We start from the raw sequence: 17,542 nt of genomic DNA on the forward strand, positions 1-17,542 counted from the left end.
ACCTTGATGTCTGTCATTTGCAAAAAAAAAAGTTGAAAGGAGGCAATATTTAACATATTAGGTTAGAATGATGAAAATAAAAAGGATATTCAAGCATATATACATATATATATATACATAAAACTCTGATGACAGAAATCAAAGAAGAATACAGTAAACAGATACCCCAAGGTCATGGAGAGTAAGATTCAATACTGTTGTCAGTTCTTTCCAACTTGATCAATAGATTCAATGTTATTCCATTTAAAATCTTACCAAGTCATTTTGTAGATATAAAAAATGGACTCTAATGCTTAAAGGGAAAGGTAAAAGGCCTAGAATAGTCAATACAATATTGAAGAAGAAGAACAAAATCAGAATCTGACATTATCTGACTTTAAGATATACTGCAAAGCTATAGTAATTAAGACATTGTGGTATTGGCAAAAGAATAGACAAACAAATCAATGAAACAGATAGAGAGCTAAGAATTATGTCTACACAAATATAGTCAATTGATCTTTGACAAAGGGGCAAGAAATATAATGGAGAAAATACAATCTTTTCAATAGATGATGCCAGAACCACCAAATATCCACACATGAAAAAATGAATCTGGACCCAAACCTTATATCCTTTTACAAAAATAAAATCAAAATGAATAACAGACCCAAATGTAAAATGCAAAAGTATAAAAATCACAGAAGATAAAATAGGAGAAAATCTAGATGATCTTGGGTTTGGTGATGACTTTTAGATATAATACCAAAGACATAATTGATGAAAGAAATAATAACCTGGGCTTCATTAAAATTAAAAACTTCTGCTTTGGCAAAGTTACTGGCAAAGAATGAGAAGACAAGCCATAGATCGCAAGAAAGTACTTGCAAAAGACATAGCTGATAAAGAATTATTTCCAAAACATACAGAAAATTCTTAAATCTCAATAATAAGAAAACAGAGTTCATATAAAAAATGGGCAGGAGATCCAAGCAGATATCTCACCAAATATAATACAGAGATAGCAAATAAAATATATGAAAAGATGTTCCACATCATATGCTATCAGGGAAATCCAAATTAAAACAGCAATGAGACACTATTACACACCTATTAAAATGAAAGAAGTCCAAAACACTGACAATATCAAAAGCTGACAAGGAGGCAGAGGAATACAAATAGTGAACAAATAGAGGGAATAGGAATAGAGAATAGTGAATCTCATTCACTGCTGGTGAGAATGCAAAATGGTACAGACACTTTGGAAGACAGTTGGATGGCTTCTTGTGAAATTAAATATACTTTCATCATATAATCCAGCAATCATATTCCTTGGCATTTACCCTAAAGAGTTGAAAAGTTATGTCCATACAAAAACTTGCACATGGGTGTTTTATAGCAGCTTTATTCACAATTGTCAAAACTTGGAAGCAACCAAGATGTTCTTAAGTAGGTGAATGGATAAATAAATCATGGTATGTCCAGACAATGGAATACTATTAAGCACTTAAAAACTTATGAAAAGACACACAGAAACCTTAAATGCATATTACTAAGGGAAAGAAGCCAATCTAAAAATGGCAACATACTGTATTATTCTAACTATATGACCTTCTGGAAGAAGCAAAACTAGAGAGATGATGAAAAGATCAGTGGTTGCCAGGAGATGGAGGAAGTAAGTGATGAAAGGTGGGGCACAGAGGATTTTTTAGGGCAGTGGACATCCTCAGTATGGCATGTCTAATGATGGATACGTGTCATCCACAGAACGTGCAATACTGAGTGAATTGTCTATGGACCTTGGGTGATAATGATGTGTCAGTGTAAATCCCTCGATTGTAACAAATGTACTGTTGTGGTGGGGGATGTTGATAGTTCAGGGGAACTGTGCATGTGTGGGGATTCTCTATGCCTTCTGCTCAATTTTTCTGTGAGTTCAAAAAACAGCCTGAAGTCAACATAGGTAATGCTGAAAAACTGCATGTTTTTAATCAGTTATAAAATAACCAATAAGAGCTAATGGTATTCTTCCTAATTGTCCAGTAATGTTGAAGCAATGAATATATGCAAAACAAAAATGATGACACCCAGTAAATGTGATTAACTAAATATAGTGATTGCCTTTTCATCTTCATTTTCAAATGCCTTTGCATCATATCATTGGCTGAGATGAGAGCAGAAAATGAGGACTGCAGATGAAGTAAAAGGGAAAAGAAAAATCTACCAGAGATGATGCACAGGATGTGTTAACCAGTCAATGGTTCTATTAATTTCTGATAAAGTAAATATTTCTAAGAATTAAAAAAAAGGGTAATGAGAAAAAGTGGCATAAAATAATTAGGACAATGCTATGTAATTTTTAAATTTAAATAGAAATAGCAGGTTAGTAACAAAAAATGTTTTTCAAGAGTTGTGTATATCATTAGATGTTCTGCAGTTGTCAGGTACTGGGGACACCTAAAAAAACAAAGGAAACACACCATATTTATTCAGTGTCAACGAGTATTGTACCTCACAGAAGTAACATTGTTTTCCCAAAGAGGGCAAATGGTCAGTGAAGACTAACAAAATATCCAAACAGTGTGAATAATGAGCTATTTAGGTAGAGCTGAAGGTATCACCGCCAATGTATCTAAACCAGAATTTGGTGCTTTTGATTTTTGTGTGTATGCACATGGCAGCGAAAGTAGCAGAGACCTGAAATAAGAAGCTTCTTTCCGTGGATCTGGATCTGGAAGAAGTCTGGACAGTTTAGCTTCACTGTCTCCAGGGTTACCAGCTTCTGGGTAAATGGTCACTGAAATAGCCTCCTTTCAGCCCAATTCAATGATCTATTTTCAACTCTGTCTATCCTAATTTTTCTGGAGAAATGACAGCAAATATCATTCTCTACTTTTGGAAACTCCTCCTGATTAAGAGATTTCTGGGGTTCCCATTTTTCTCCTTCTTTTGCCGATCACTGAGTTTCTTGATTCTTCAGATTATCTATTATATATATAAAACTCTGGGTGTGCATCAAGACTTGGTGATAGAACACGAAAGATGCAGAAGCCTTTTCCCAATCCTTTATGTCTTAAGGAGCAGAACTTTTAATCAAAGGGTCTAATCTAGACCTTAACTACTTTACAAAACATTTAAAAATAAACCTGCTGTATCTTGACAATATATTTAAAATAAAACTCTTTATCATAGTTTTTGCTTAATTTTCCATCTTTTATTTGTACGTCTGTTCTCTTGTTTTTGGAACAGCTTTAATTTCTCATTCTCCTCAAATTTTGTATGAGTATTCAATTTATCCTCAAACCTTTCCCCTACAGCAAATGCTCAACAACCTAACTCTTAATTTACTAGATGATTTAATATTTGGTTATACATTGTCCTGTCTTCTCCTTGATTAATGTATATATGATTCCCTTTTCAGATGAACTACAAACTCTTCAGAAATGTAATGTCTTTTATATCATATAGAGCTCTCAGAATCATAAACAGTTGAAAAATTCTTAGTTATTGACTGAGGATCTGAAAAAAATCATTTTTTGCCTTTCATTTGTTGTTACAGAATTACATACATAGAGACAATGTACATATCCCAATTTTCACTTTAAATCACTGCAAATTTTAGATTACTTGCCTTGTCCTCCAAGTGCAATTCTAAAAAGCGTAGGTAAGCCACAGGTGCAAATGCATCAGCTGAATGTGTGACTACTTCTGATGAATCTCTGAAATAAAATAAAAATTATAATTAGTTTATACACTATGCAAAATCTGTTTTGTGGCAAACTAATGCCTACTAGTGACTAGAAAAGACCAAAAATCCTCATTTATTTCTACTGGAATACTACTGTATATGTATTTACTTCACAATTAGTGATTAACATCTACTTTTAATAATTAAATATTTAATTGGGTAAAAGATGGAGAGAACTAAACTTTCAAGAGTAAGTAAAGAAGCTTTCATCTTTATGAGGACACACAGTTCAACTTTCAGGTTCACTCAGAGCTCTCTGAACAGTTTTACAGCTTGAAGCCTCTATTCAATTTCATTTCCACAAACTTGGTTGGTATGGGCTAACCATTAAACAATAGGGCTTTATCTTCATTATTCTTTTCATTTTCGAGAGGTAATTCATTCAGTGTTTCACACAAAATCTCAATTATCCTTCACAAAAGCAGTACTGGTGATGGTTTTAAGCTCTAGATGAACTCTTCACACTGTAATATCATTGCTATTAAAATTGACTGTCTGACATAGCAATTACCACATTCAGGTAAAATAGTATGAACTGCTTGCTGGCACCATATGGATACACGTAAATTAAATCAACTTTTATCAAAGATACCCTGTAAAGCACATGTAAATAAATAAGATTATGTGTGAAGTTCTAATAACTAATTATTTTTATTGTTGTTTATTAAGAAACAGTGTTTTTGCATTTTAATTGAAACTCTAAAAGCAGAAATTGCTCATCTCTTTTTAAAGCCTCAGGAACTAGTTGCAGTGTTCATACTAGTACATTGTTAGCATTTTAACCACTGTGGTTCAGCAAAATAGATTCTTACTTTGCATCTTTTCCATTTATATAAAATAATTTTGAATCGGTGTTTGTAAAGTTATTTAGTGACAATAGAAGAAATCTCAAAATACTAGGATCCAGTATATTAAATTTTCATGGGCAAAATCTGTTTACTTTTCACATGAAAATCAGAGATAGAGAAAAAGCAGTCTGATGATACCATTCATGAACCTTTTGTATCAAATATGAATCTTGTTAGTGCTTTAAAATTAAATTAAAATGGGCTTCTATGATATTAAAAGTAACACATTACAGTAGAAATAAAATCATTAAAGAGTTGTGATCATGAAAGAAAGTAATAATCTGTCTTCAAAGACTACCTAAACCAAAAGATGCCTCCCTGTATAAACAACAAAAAGAGGAGAAAAAGAAAGCAAAGAGGAGACCTCTTGCTTTTTACCACTTGCCTCTCTGCCTTGTTAACCCTAGTTAAGTTGTCCTGCTTATTTACTCCATACTTGTCTGTCCTGGTTCTATCTTGCCTCATCAGTTCAGTTGCTCAGTCGTGTCCGACTCTTAGTGACCCCATGGACTGCAGCATGCCAGGCCTCCCTATCATCACCAACTCCGGGAGTTTACTCAAACTCATATCCATTGAGTTGGTGATGCCATCCAGCCACCTCATCCTCTATCGTCCCATTCTCCTCCTGCCTTCAATCTTTCTCAACATCAGGGTCTTTTCCAATAAGTCAGTTCTTCGCATCAGGTAGTCAAAGTGTTGGAGTTTCAGCTTTAGCATCATTCCTTCCAATGAATATTTAGGATTGATTTCCTTTAGGATGGACTGGTTGGATCTCCTTGCAGTCCAACGGACCCTCAGGAGTGTTCTCCAACACCAAGGTTCAAAAGCATCAATTCTTCGGTGCTCAGCTTTCTTGATAGTACAACTCTCATATCCATACATGACTACTGGAAAAAACATAGCTTTGACTAGATGGACCTTTGTTGGCAAAGTAATGTCTCTGCTTCTTAATATGCTGTCTAGGTTGGTCATAACTTTTCTTTCAAGGAGCAAGCGTCTTTTAATTTCATGGATGCAGTCACCATCTGCAGTGATTTTAGAGCCCGCAAAAGTAAAGCCTCTGACTCTTTCTACTGTTTCTCCATCTATTTGCCATGAAGTGATGGGACCAGATGCCATGATCTTAGTTTTCTGAATGTTGAGCTTTAAGCCAGCTTTTTAGTCTTCTCTTTCACTTTCATCAAGAGGCTCTTTAGTTCTTCTTCACTTTCTGCCATGAATGTGGTGATATCTGCATATCTGAGGTTATTGATATTTCTCCTAGCAATCTTGATTCCAGCTTGTGCTTCTTCCAGCGCAACGTTTCTCATGATGTACCCTGCATATAAGTTAAAAAAGCACAGTGACGATACATAGCCTTGACCTATGCCTTAACCTTTGGAACTAGTCGGTTGGTCCACGTTGAGTTCTAACTGTTGCTTCCTGACCTGCATACAGATTTCTCAAGAGGTGGGTCAGGTGGTCTGGTATTCCCATCTCTTAAAGAATTTTCCAGAGTTTGTTGTCATCCACCCAGTCAAAGGCTTTGGCATAGTCAATAAAGCAGAAATAGATGTTTTTCTGGAACTCTCTTGCTTTTTCCATGATCCAGCAGGTGTTGGCAATTTGATCTCTGGTTCCTCTGCCTTTTCTAAAACCAGCTTCAACATCTGGAAGTTCTAGGTTCATGGACTGTTGAAGCCTGGCTTGCAGAATTTTGAGCATTACTTTACTAGCGTGTGAGATGAGTGTGATTGTGCGGTAGTTTGAACATTCTTTGGCATTGCCTTTCTTAGGGATTGGAATGAAAACTGACTTTTCCAGTCCTGTGGCTACTGCTGAGTTTTCAAATTTGCTGACATATTGAGTGCAACACTTTCACTGCATCATCTTTTAGGATTTGAAATAGCTCCACTGGAATTCCATCACCTCCACTAGCTTTGTTCATAGTGATGCTTCCTAAGGTCCATTCCAGGATGTCTGGAGCTATGTTGGTGATCACATAATTGTGATTATTGGGTTGTGACGATCTTTTTAATATAGTTCTTCTGTGTATTCTTGCCACCTGTCTTAATATCTTCTGCTTTGGTTAGGTGCATACCATTTCTGTCCTTTATTGAGCCCATCTTTGCATGAAATGTTTCCTTGGTATCTCTAATTTCTTGAAGAGATCTCTAGGGCTTTCCATTTTTTCCCCCTCCCTCTATTTCTTTGCATTAATCCTTGAGGAAGGCTTCCTTAGCTCTCTTTGGTATTCTTTGGAACTCTGCATTCAAATGGGTATTTCTTTTCTCCTTTGCCTTTCACTTCTCTTCTATTCATAGCTATTTGTAAGGCCTCCTCAACAATCATTTTGCCTTTTTGCATTTCTTTTCCTTGGGGATGGTCTTGATCCCTGCCTCCTGTACAATGTCAGTAACTTCCGTCCATAATTCTTCAGGCACTCTGTCTATGAAATCTAATCCCTTGAATCTATTTGTCACTTCCACTGTATAATTGTAAGAGATTTAATTTAGGTCATATCTGAATGGTCTAGTGGTTTTCCCTACTTTTTTCAATTTCAGTATGAATTTGCCAGTAAGTAGTTCATGGTCTGTGCCACAGTCAGCTCCCAGTCTTGTTTTTGCTGACTGTATAGAATGTCTCCATCTTTGGCTGCAAAAAACATAATCAATCTGATTTTGGTATTAACCATCTAGTGATGTCCATGTGTAGAGTCTTCTCTTGTGTTGTTGGTAGAGGGTGTTTGCTATGACCAGTGCATTCTCTTGGCAAAACTCTATTAGCCTTTTCCCTGCTTCATTTTGTACTGCAAGGCCAAATTTGCCTGTACTCCAGGTATTTCTTGACTTCCTACTTTTGCATTTCATTTCCCTATAATGAAAATGACATTTTTTTTTGTGTATTAGTTCTAGAAGTTCTTGTAGGTTCATTCAACTTCAGCTTCTTCAGCATTACTGGTCGGGGCATAGACTTGGATTACTGTGATATTGAATGGTGTGGCTTGGAAATGAACAGAGATCATTCTGTCGTGTCTTGGCTCATCAATAGATTCAAATTCTTACTATTGTATATGATCTCATTTTTATGTTAGATTTCAATCTCTTGGGGTTACTACTTCCAGCTTTGGAAACTGACCCTGAGCCTGAATTATGCCTGATGTAGGAGCTTGGTCTTGATATCCTTGACAATGGATACACCAAAATATGTCTAACCTAAACCAATGATGTGTCAGTAGAAAGGGTTTCAGGCCCTCCGTTCTCATGCCAGTTATCCCCACTAGAAACAGAATATTGGCAGCAAATGGCTCACTTAATTGATATAATTATCACATTTGAATCAAGACTGTTTTCTAGAGAAAATATATAACATTCTAATCATACTATATAACAGAACTAAATGAAGAGGAATATGATTTTTATGGATTCTGTTAAATCCATAATTGACTAATATAATTTCATTCTCTTATACAAAGCCAGAATCAACTGGAAGATAGATAATAGATATCAAATAAATAGCTTGTAGCTTCAAAGAGCATAATGCCACTATTGCTCTTCTTTTCTTTCATAAACTGTCAGTTGAAACTCAACTTTCAAGGGTCTCTGGTTTCTGTCGGCTTCTGATACCCAGAACAGGATCTGCTGGAGTACCCTCAGAGAAACCCCCCAAATTAAGAACAACTGAAGTACAGCAAAAATGCTTTCCAGTTGGCTACCCTCCTCCTCTGTCCCTACTGATACAAGTAATCAGTGCAGCCTCGACCTCTTACAGAATGGAGATTTCTCTATAGCAAACAGCTGGATTTGACATTCCCTTTCACTGCTGCATTAGGCTTATCCCCAGTTACAACTTCAAAAGGGCAGCTACCTGAGCCAGGTCTGAGTCTCTCTTATCTGAAGCAGACTCCCTCTCAAGGTATGAGATCAGGCCCCACCTTCTCACTTCAAAAAACTGATACTTTCTTTTGAGATTCAGCCATGATCTTGGTTCCTACTTCCCCCCGAAAACACAACCACACATAGATATCCCTTATAAACTCACACTTATCCTCACATTTCTGTGAAGCCTTGCCTGACATCCTCACACAGTGCTAGTTTCCTGCTTTCTGTGCTCTGGTCATGCATTTGTGTGTGTGTGTGTGTGCACACACAAATTCAGTTGCTCTGTTGTGTCTGACTCTTTGTGACCCCATGGACTGTAGCCCACCAGGCTCTTCTGTCCATGGGATTTTCCAGGCAAGAATACTGGAACGGATTGCCATTTCGTCCTCCAGGGGATCTTTGCAACCCAACAGCCCTTTCATAATACATCTACTATATTAGAATTATGTGTTTCTGTGCTTGTCTTCATTTTCAATGAGGGACCACGTTTTGTTCATCTTTGTCTGTCTGTTCCTCCATACTTCACCTCTGGCTCAGAGAAGAATATATTGCCAGGTATTCACTCATTTGTTGAATAAAAAAATTACTGTATAGTTTAACTTTGTTAAACATATTTACTATCAAAAATCCACACAGATTTTTCAATTACCTATCTTTACCTGAATATATACATTTTCATACATGCATATTACTTGTATATATATGCTGCTGCTGCTGCTGCTGCTAAGTCGCTTCAGTCGTGTCCAACTCTGTGCGACCCCATAGACAGCAGCCCACCAGGCTCCCCCATCCCTGGGATTCTCAAGGTAAGAACACTGGAGTGGATGAACATCATCACACATATATACCAATAACATCATATAGCACCTCTAGCGTAATAAAAATAATTATATAAATTTAAATACAAGGGAAATTAGTTCATAAATTTTAATTTCCCAAGTGATATAGGAGAGACATGAGAAAGTAGATAAGGAAAGTTCTTGATTCATCCCCACTGCTAAATGTGATATTAGGATGCTCTGGGCTGAATTATGTCTTGACTTGAATCGGTAGAAACTAGGAGTGAGTGGGGAAAATGAGTACATAATGTTTTAATCATTGAATTTAGTTCTTTTCATCCCTCCTTCCTACCCACTGTTTCTTCTATCCATCCACCCATCCCATACATAGCAACTGTATAACAGTAGTATATTAATATTGTTAGTTCAAATGGAAATGTGGGGTTGTATCAAATACTGACATTAAAGATGTGTTCATCAATAGCAAGAAGAAAATTATCACTTTCATTAATACAGTACTGGTACTTTAGTTTTTACTTTTTTCCCCCAAAATATTGGCTATATTTCTTGTGTTTCAATTCTTACTTTCGATACACATACATACATATTTCAAAGTAAGAAACAATAGGAAAATAGGTTTATTATTTTAGGACCTGCAAGTATCTTCTTCTCTTAAAGACTAAGCTGTAATTCTTTTTATCAAGGCTCCTCAGGAAAAAACTCATTTTCTGACCTAAAAATCTGTATCTAGAGGTGGGTAGGCACATTGTAATTGATGTGAAACGTATATTGTAAAATGGTCTAGTAAAATTTTTTCTAAATGACTTCCAGGCAAAGACTGGTATGCTAGTCTTTCCTACAAGATTTAAAAAATGTTAATTGGAATATATCTCAAATATATCTCATAATAAACTTCTAGAAAGTGAAAGTCACTCAGTCATGTCCATCTCTTTGCGACCCCATGGATTATACGGACCATGGAATTCTCCAGGTCAGGGATCCTGGAGTGGGTAGCCTCTCCCTTGTCCAGGGGATCTTCCCAACCTAGGGATCGAACCCAGGTCTCCCAAATTGCAGGTGGATTCTTAACCAGCTGAGCCACCAGGGAAGCCTAAACTTCTAGAACCACCCATTTGTCTCAATTCCTTCATTATACAAGAGAGTTAATCTCTGTTTTTTTATTTTAAAACAATCGCCAATCATAATAAAATAATTTTAAATGAAAAAGTTTATTTTTTTCTCCTGTTAGATGTAATCTCCTTTTTAACAATAAAATTTTGAATCAGAAATTTAAAAGGGGACTCCTAATAATCAAGTAGTCGTATGCTAATTGTGGAAATTCACTACTATATCAAATAGAATAGGAAATAGCATAAATTTGTCTCCCAAATGAAGTCCAACTTACAGGATCCATGATGATTAATAGTCAGTTGTTAACAACTAGTTGCCTGGTCTAAACTTATCTTTTAATTTTATCACAAGGACAACTATCTCTAAGTGAAATAATTTACATAATGGTTTTAGAATGTGCAATGCTTGTTCACTCATATCGTCACATTCAGTGCTTATCAGATAAGCATGGTAAGGACATTTTCTTTTTTTTAAAGTGAAGGAAAGATTTTGCATATAGTGGGTGATATTCTTTTTCCATTCAACTACTATAACCTGTAAGTATAACTTAAGAAAGAAATGCATAAAAGTGAAATAGTATATATACAAATCATAAGTAAAATTAATTCAAAGATATTCAACATTTATTAGTGCCTACTGTATGTTCTGAGAGTTAAGTTATGAAAATAGGCACTGGGGACAATAACTACCAAAGTCTTTAAAAATGGAAGGATTTAGCAAAGTAGGGATAAATGGGAAGGCCATCTAGAGAAAAGAATTCAAATAAAGCTGTGAAGCTGAGGTGAGGCAGAAAATATGAAGAAAAGAAAGCAAAGAATTTGCTTAAGCATCAGATTTAGATTAGCGATTAGTTGATAAGAAAGAAATATCCTCAGCACTTCCTCCTCTGTTCTTAAGGGGTGCACACTACAGTATTGCTGATTAGCCCCTCCATTCTTAAAGAACCCTTACAGAGCAGGGCAGCAGCCAGCAGAGTCCTACCCACATCATTCTCCTCAACAAATGATTACCCAGTTCAACTGAACAGCTCATTTTGGCACTAGAGGGTTCCAATATACCTTCCCCGACTTCCCTCTCTTCAACATCATGACAAACTCCCATCATGCCATTGTCTCAGTTAGGCTGAGTTTTCCTTATCTACAAAATGATAAGATGAAAGATTCATTTTTCAGGTCTAAAGTTTACTATTATAAACAAACCTTCTGGTTATGTAATGTAAAGCAGTACATTTCTTATAATTCTAGGTTGTCCATAAAGACTTCTAGGTGCCCCAGGACCTCAAGTTGTCAAATAAATAGGAAGAATATTCTTCTTTGGCCTTTTTTTCTCTTACTGTGCTTTTAATTTTTTTCCTAATTTTGTTAGTCCCATATTAATAAGTATACTGCAAGTTTCCCATTATACTGTAATTTCACCCTAGCATGCAAATGCTCTTCTTGAGTAACAAAACAGTATTTTTTCACAGAAGCAATACCTAATGCACAATTCAATCATGAATTGTTTCGTAAACACTGAAGTCAGGAGAAATACCTCCTGTTTATGAAATTTTTCTTGTGACTCTTATTCTTTACCATTTTGTGTCAAATTCTATGCAGATGTGTCTTGCTTCCACCATTTTGGAGACAGGAACTATGTCCAACGTCCACGGTGCTCAGTAGAATATTTCAGGCATAATAGGTAATAGGTACATATCGGCCAAATGCATTGTTATGTTGATGATTATTAATGGGAAATAAGTTAGAAGAAACAAGAAAAGCAAGAGTGGGTAAATACTGCAAAGGATGAGGTCTTGGCTATGTTTCTGAAGATAAAGGTATTTTTTAGAAAATTCACCTCAAGTTGTTTTCACTTCTTAGAACACTCCTTCCCTCATTATTAGTATGTACAAAGAAATCACCTTTCAGTGTTGAAAACACTGAAGTGGTTCATTCATCCAAGATTCTAATCTTTTAGCAGATGAGGTTTCTGAAATCAAGCATAATTCTGACAAGCTTTTCAAGAAGCTAAAGAGCTTAGGAAAAGCAAATAAAATGCTCTCTTAGCGTAAGAGAAGAGTGACATCAATTAAGAGTATGGGTAATGATGTAACCAATCAAAGAAAGTCCCTGTCTTTTACTACACAAATGTTTAACAATTTATGGCAAAGAAATCACACTACTCACCATAAACAGAATTCATTTTTAAGAAGTTTATATGTAAAAATAACCCCGAATAATTGAAGAGAACTGTTTAGTATAACCATTCTAAGTTATTAAAGCCAAGAAGAAGGAAAAAGAGGATGGAGTTAACGGAACCCACAGGCTACTGATGTGGCAGTTTATCAAATGTAGCTGTAATGAAAGATAAATAATACAGGCAATTCACACTTCATGAAAGGATAAAAGTGTCAGTGTGTAGGTACCAGTTTTACTGCAGGCCATAATCAGCAAGTAAACGAAAGTGCAATGTCTAAAAAGTTTATAGGCTTCTATGAAGGCCTCGTCTTGTCAGGTATTGATTTAGGTATTCAGACGACTTCACTGGTATTAAACAAATTGAGTGTTTGTGAACTTGGAGGACATGTTCTATTTCTCCCAACAAAAGTTGCCTCCAGCTTAAAGTTAAGTTGCTTCCATCACTTAAATTTGAGGAAGGGTAAGAAAATGCTGAAATGATATCTTACACAATTATTTTCTTCTTAAATAGAGGGCAATCCAAAGTGAACGTTTCATATTCTCCACCTTCTCCACAAACATGGACTCCATATTTCTTAGAAAGCTGAAAATAGAAAAAAAGAGAAAGAAACAGGAAACTTAAAATTTAGATAACAAAAATGTTAACTTATTTTGTCCTAAAAAAATATCCATGTTAGAAACTTTAATTCCAAAACAGATTGTGAGCTATAGGAAAATGACTTATGTTTCTGTTTAAAAACTGTTAAAAACCATTTGAAGAATGTTATCATAAATAATAGCATTTTAAATAATCCCCAAATCCTTATAAAAAGATATATTGGACCAATATTTTTATGTATAATGAAAAAGCTTAAAGATTACTATAAAGTTTGACACTAGCTTTAGCTTCAAAAGGAGGAAAGATACTAAGTCATTATGTACTAAATGAGGATATATGCAGCCAAATTGTGCTTTCCCTGCCCTTTGACCTATATATGGAAGGGGAAAAAGTGCGTTTAGAAAATTTCTCAGACAACACAAGAGAATGTAATCTAAGGCCTTTCCTTGGGCCTATGAACAAAAGGAAGTCATAAACATGGTTATTATGCTTAAGGCTATTATTAGTAGTAAAGTTCTAAGAATATCAAGATCTAATGAAGTTCCAATGCTGCAGACAAGCCCCGGGAGGGTCTAACTCCAAGAAAAGTTTATAATGTTGTCTGATTAAACCTGAAATTAAAAAAAAAATAAGCAAAGAAACAACCACTCCCCACCCTGACCCCATGCTTTGCATGAAATAGAAGTTGTTATTTAAATGATCCTGATACTGAGAATAAAATCCTCTCTTATTGGGCTGGAGCAAGGCTGGAATCAGAGCTGGGGAGCACTCTCACTAGCTGTGCAACAGAATCATTCTGGTCTTTCATGGAGGTTTTGTCACTGTGATTCTAGCTCCTTCATTCTGAATTTCATAGCTTTTCCTGCTTATAGCCTCTCGTAGCCCCAAATCTTCATAGCCCAAAGGAAGGGTGACTCCATTGATGTTCTCTGTTACTGCCAGTGCTGGGACTGCGGCCTAAGTTTTCAGTTTTACCTGCATAAATATTACACATTTATTTATTTGGTTATTTTTATAGTTGTGCTACCATTCCAACTCCATTACATTTCATCTATTGACTATGTGCCCTTAGGGATTGAAAGGATGGATCTATGAAAATTCTATTCCCTCTAAGGATCAGTGGTAATGTGAATAACCTATAAAGCAAAACAGCAAGAAAAGTGAGGGAAAGAAAATGAGGTGGCATTTAGTATATGAACTTGGAAAAACTTAGTAGATAAATTTTCACCATGGTGGGTCATGAAGTAGGGAACTGGAAAGGCAGAATTATGGCAGCTGGCCATTATGAGAGCAGATAACAAGGATAGATTACAGTAGTAAACCAAATTAAATTAATGTCTGCTTTGTAGTAAAAATGTAGGAATAATAATGGGATATGGATTTCAAGGGCGTTTCCTTGTTCTGTCAGCTAGTGCCCGACCCCTTCTGTGCTCATCTCCCTTCATTGGTCTTCTCATTCTAGTGACTTTCTGCCAAGGGAACCTTCTACTCTCATCTTTATGGTCAGTGTTTTTTTTTTTTTTATGTGGGAATATATCTTAATAACCACAGACTTCTTTTTATTAGAAAATGTATAATTGAAGCTTTGCAAAATTTCTATAATCTACCACAAAAGCATAACTGAATTATTTTGTTAAATTAATGTTGGCATAGCTGTTATCCTACTGAAGTAATTCTGTTAGTCCCTAAGTAAAAATAATGTAAACTGCTATATTAAACCAACCAGCACTAGGAAATCTAAAATTTGGATGAATCCAGTGATATTTTCAATTCACATAGAATATTTCCATAATATTCAACCAGTCAGTTCTTCCAAAAACATTTACTGAATAGTGATTATTGGGCAGGCTTTGCTAGATGAAAAAGTTCCAGGAGTAAACAAACAATGTCCTTCGTCTCTGGAAGCTTACTAAATATATTGCAGCCTACATTTCAATACCACAGAATGATGAAGCAGTGATGTTGATTCTATAAATAATATGTGCAATCTCTTCCCCCTCTACCACTCGCTGACCAGCATAGACTCAGATTCCAAGTCAAGAAAGATTCTACACAGATTTCAGAATTCCAGAATCCATGGGTTCCAGATTCCAAGAGTGCAGTGGATTTTATGGCTGATGAACCATGAAGTAGCCTATGAATTATTAGGATGTCTTTTGCAGACTCTCTAAACTCTATTAGCTTAAAGCTCTAGTAGACATAAGTATTCAGAAAAATTCCATCTTTTTTGGCTTACGTTTAGCCAGTTCCTAGGCCCTTTGATGTCCTGAGAGAACCTCCTCAAGAAGCAAAGCCTAAGCCAGCCACTTTCTTTACGGAATCTTTAGCTAAGGCACAGCGCTATGTTAGAAACCAACAACCTGGTAGGACAAAAGCGTGACGTGTGCATGTGACTGGGCTTCCCAGGTGGTGCTAGTGATAAAGCACCCTCCTGCCAACGCATCCGATCCCTAGAGCGGGAAAATCCTTTGGAGGAGGGCATGGCAGCCCACTCCAGTATTCTTGCTTGGAGAATTCCATGTATGGAGGAGCCTGGAGGGTTATAGTCCAAGGGCCTGTAAAGAATTGAACATGACTGAAGCAACCTAGCATGCATGTGTGATTTGATTTTTTAAAAAAGGGGTCAGTTAAGGTAAGTGGAGAATCTAGAGACATATTTGTGGTATGAGACGTTCAATCTGCTTTTCTAAAACATGTAAGCAAGTGTTGCTCATATCTACACTACTCATAGAAAGTAGCAACTTTATTCTTACATATCTCAGTTCTGTGTCTGGGTTTCAACTCAGAATTAGTATTATTGTAGGCCAGCACCTCCTCATTCCAAATACAGTTTCTGCAGTTCACTTTGATAGTTTCTCTGTCAATATCATTGTAATTGAAAATACTGGATAGGCTTTCCTAAGGTTTAGTTCCTTACTGAATTATCGTGATTCTTTCTATAATTTAAATGCATAAGAGAGAAAATTATATTGAAAAATAAAAAAAGTGTTTTTCAAGTTGCTTTTATCCCACTAAAGTATGATATAAAGGATTAAGACATTTATTAAATAGTTTCAGTTGGTATATAAAACGTGGAAGCAGACAATTGTTGTCACCATAATACCAAAAATATGCCAGATCAGCTACAAAACCACACCTTTGTGTTTTACATAAAGAGATCTGAGAATGCAAAGGCATCTGGATGAACCAATAGCAGATCAGGGTAAGCTTTTCTAGATGAGTGAAGATTCATGGCCACTTTCTTAATGGGGGAACAGACTTGAGTAGAAGCAAAGCTTCATGGATGTGGGATGTCTATCAACGTATGTGGAAAGCCAAACTCTTGTGGACCTCTGTGATGTATTATTAAGAGTCCTGAAGAGACCCAGGGAGTATGTATAGCTGCCAATTTTTTTTCAGAGTCTTAACTAAGTGCACACAGTGGCTACCCTCAGAAAACTGCCCCTCTCCAGGGCAGGAGAGGGGAGAGACAGAGATCCCTTTGAGAACACCTGCCCATCAAGTCTTTCCTATTGAACTTTCAAGGTACCAAGGGGTGGTGACAGGGCAGGAAGATTGAGAGATTTCAGCCAAGACTTGGAAAGCCAGAGAGAAGGCAGAGAAAGGCTGAGAGTAGTAAGGCCTTAAAAAGGCACAAAACAGTGGTGAAGGACTTTAAAACACGGGGACAGGGTAGAGGGAAGAGGGTGAGAGAGATCTCTAGACTCACTGGAGAATAGATCACATGCCCTGACAAAGGGAGAACCTTTATCCTGCTTTCAAAACATTTCAAACAAGTAGCAAACTGAAACGAAACAAAAATCAAACCAGACTCACCTCAACTGGAGAACAGACTAAAAAGAATAAACACCTCAGACTAGCTGTCACAGAGAGGAAGTGGTGTGACTTTTCTGGAGTAAATATTTACTTCAGTCTCTGTTGTTCTTTTTTATTCATTATCTACCATAAAATATATAAAACAAATTAAGAGATAAAAAGTGAAAAAGGTGACTATAATCAGGAGAAAAACAAACAAAATAGAAACAGACCCACACATTAACCAAAAATTGAACCCAACAGACAAGGACTTTAAACATAAACTATAATTATACATTAGAGATTTACTGGAAAAGATAGACAAAATTTATGAACAGAGATAAATTTGAGCAGAATTAGAAAACTAGGGGGAAGTATCTTTAGGTTCATATTCTAGTTCCAACACTTATTGGGCATGAGACCTGGGATGACTTGCTTGTTCTCTGAATTTCCATTTGCTTAGGGAAAGCCTGTCCTCAGGGGGATGCTGTATTAAAAGATATAATACATATAAAGCTTTTAATCCAATGCCTAGTATATTCTTTCTCTATTAATTGGCCCTACCCTTGGACCTTCTGCTCTTTATATATAACTTCTTTGAGGATCATGACTCCTTCTATATTTATTCAT

At 36.1% G+C, this 17,542-nt stretch overlaps 1 protein-coding gene across 2 annotated transcripts in view; it reads right to left on the minus strand.

The window, feature by feature from the left end:
• Positions 1–1,366: 1,366 nt before the first annotated feature.
• Positions 1,367–17,542, minus strand: part of DPH6 (diphthamine biosynthesis 6) — a 189,358-nt gene continuing 173,182 nt past the window's right edge. Inside the window, exons 7-9 of one of the 2 annotated variants that reach the window (XM_061430695.1) lie at positions 13,008–13,102; positions 3,611–3,698; positions 1,367–2,436 (exon numbers count right to left, since the gene is read on the minus strand). In XM_061430695.1, coding sequence (XP_061286679.1) covers positions 2,383–2,436; positions 3,611–3,698; positions 13,008–13,102 — 237 coding nt within the window. In that variant the 3' untranslated portion in view covers positions 1,367–2,382. Of the gene's footprint in view, positions 2,437–3,606; positions 3,699–13,007; positions 13,103–17,542 lie in introns of both variants that reach the window. The other variant, XM_061430696.1, reaches the window with a different exon arrangement.

Source organism: Bos javanicus, chromosome 10, assembly GCF_032452875.1.
Source record: "Bos javanicus breed banteng chromosome 10, ARS-OSU_banteng_1.0, whole genome shotgun sequence".
Taxonomy (NCBI): domain Eukaryota; kingdom Metazoa; phylum Chordata; class Mammalia; order Artiodactyla; family Bovidae; genus Bos; species Bos javanicus.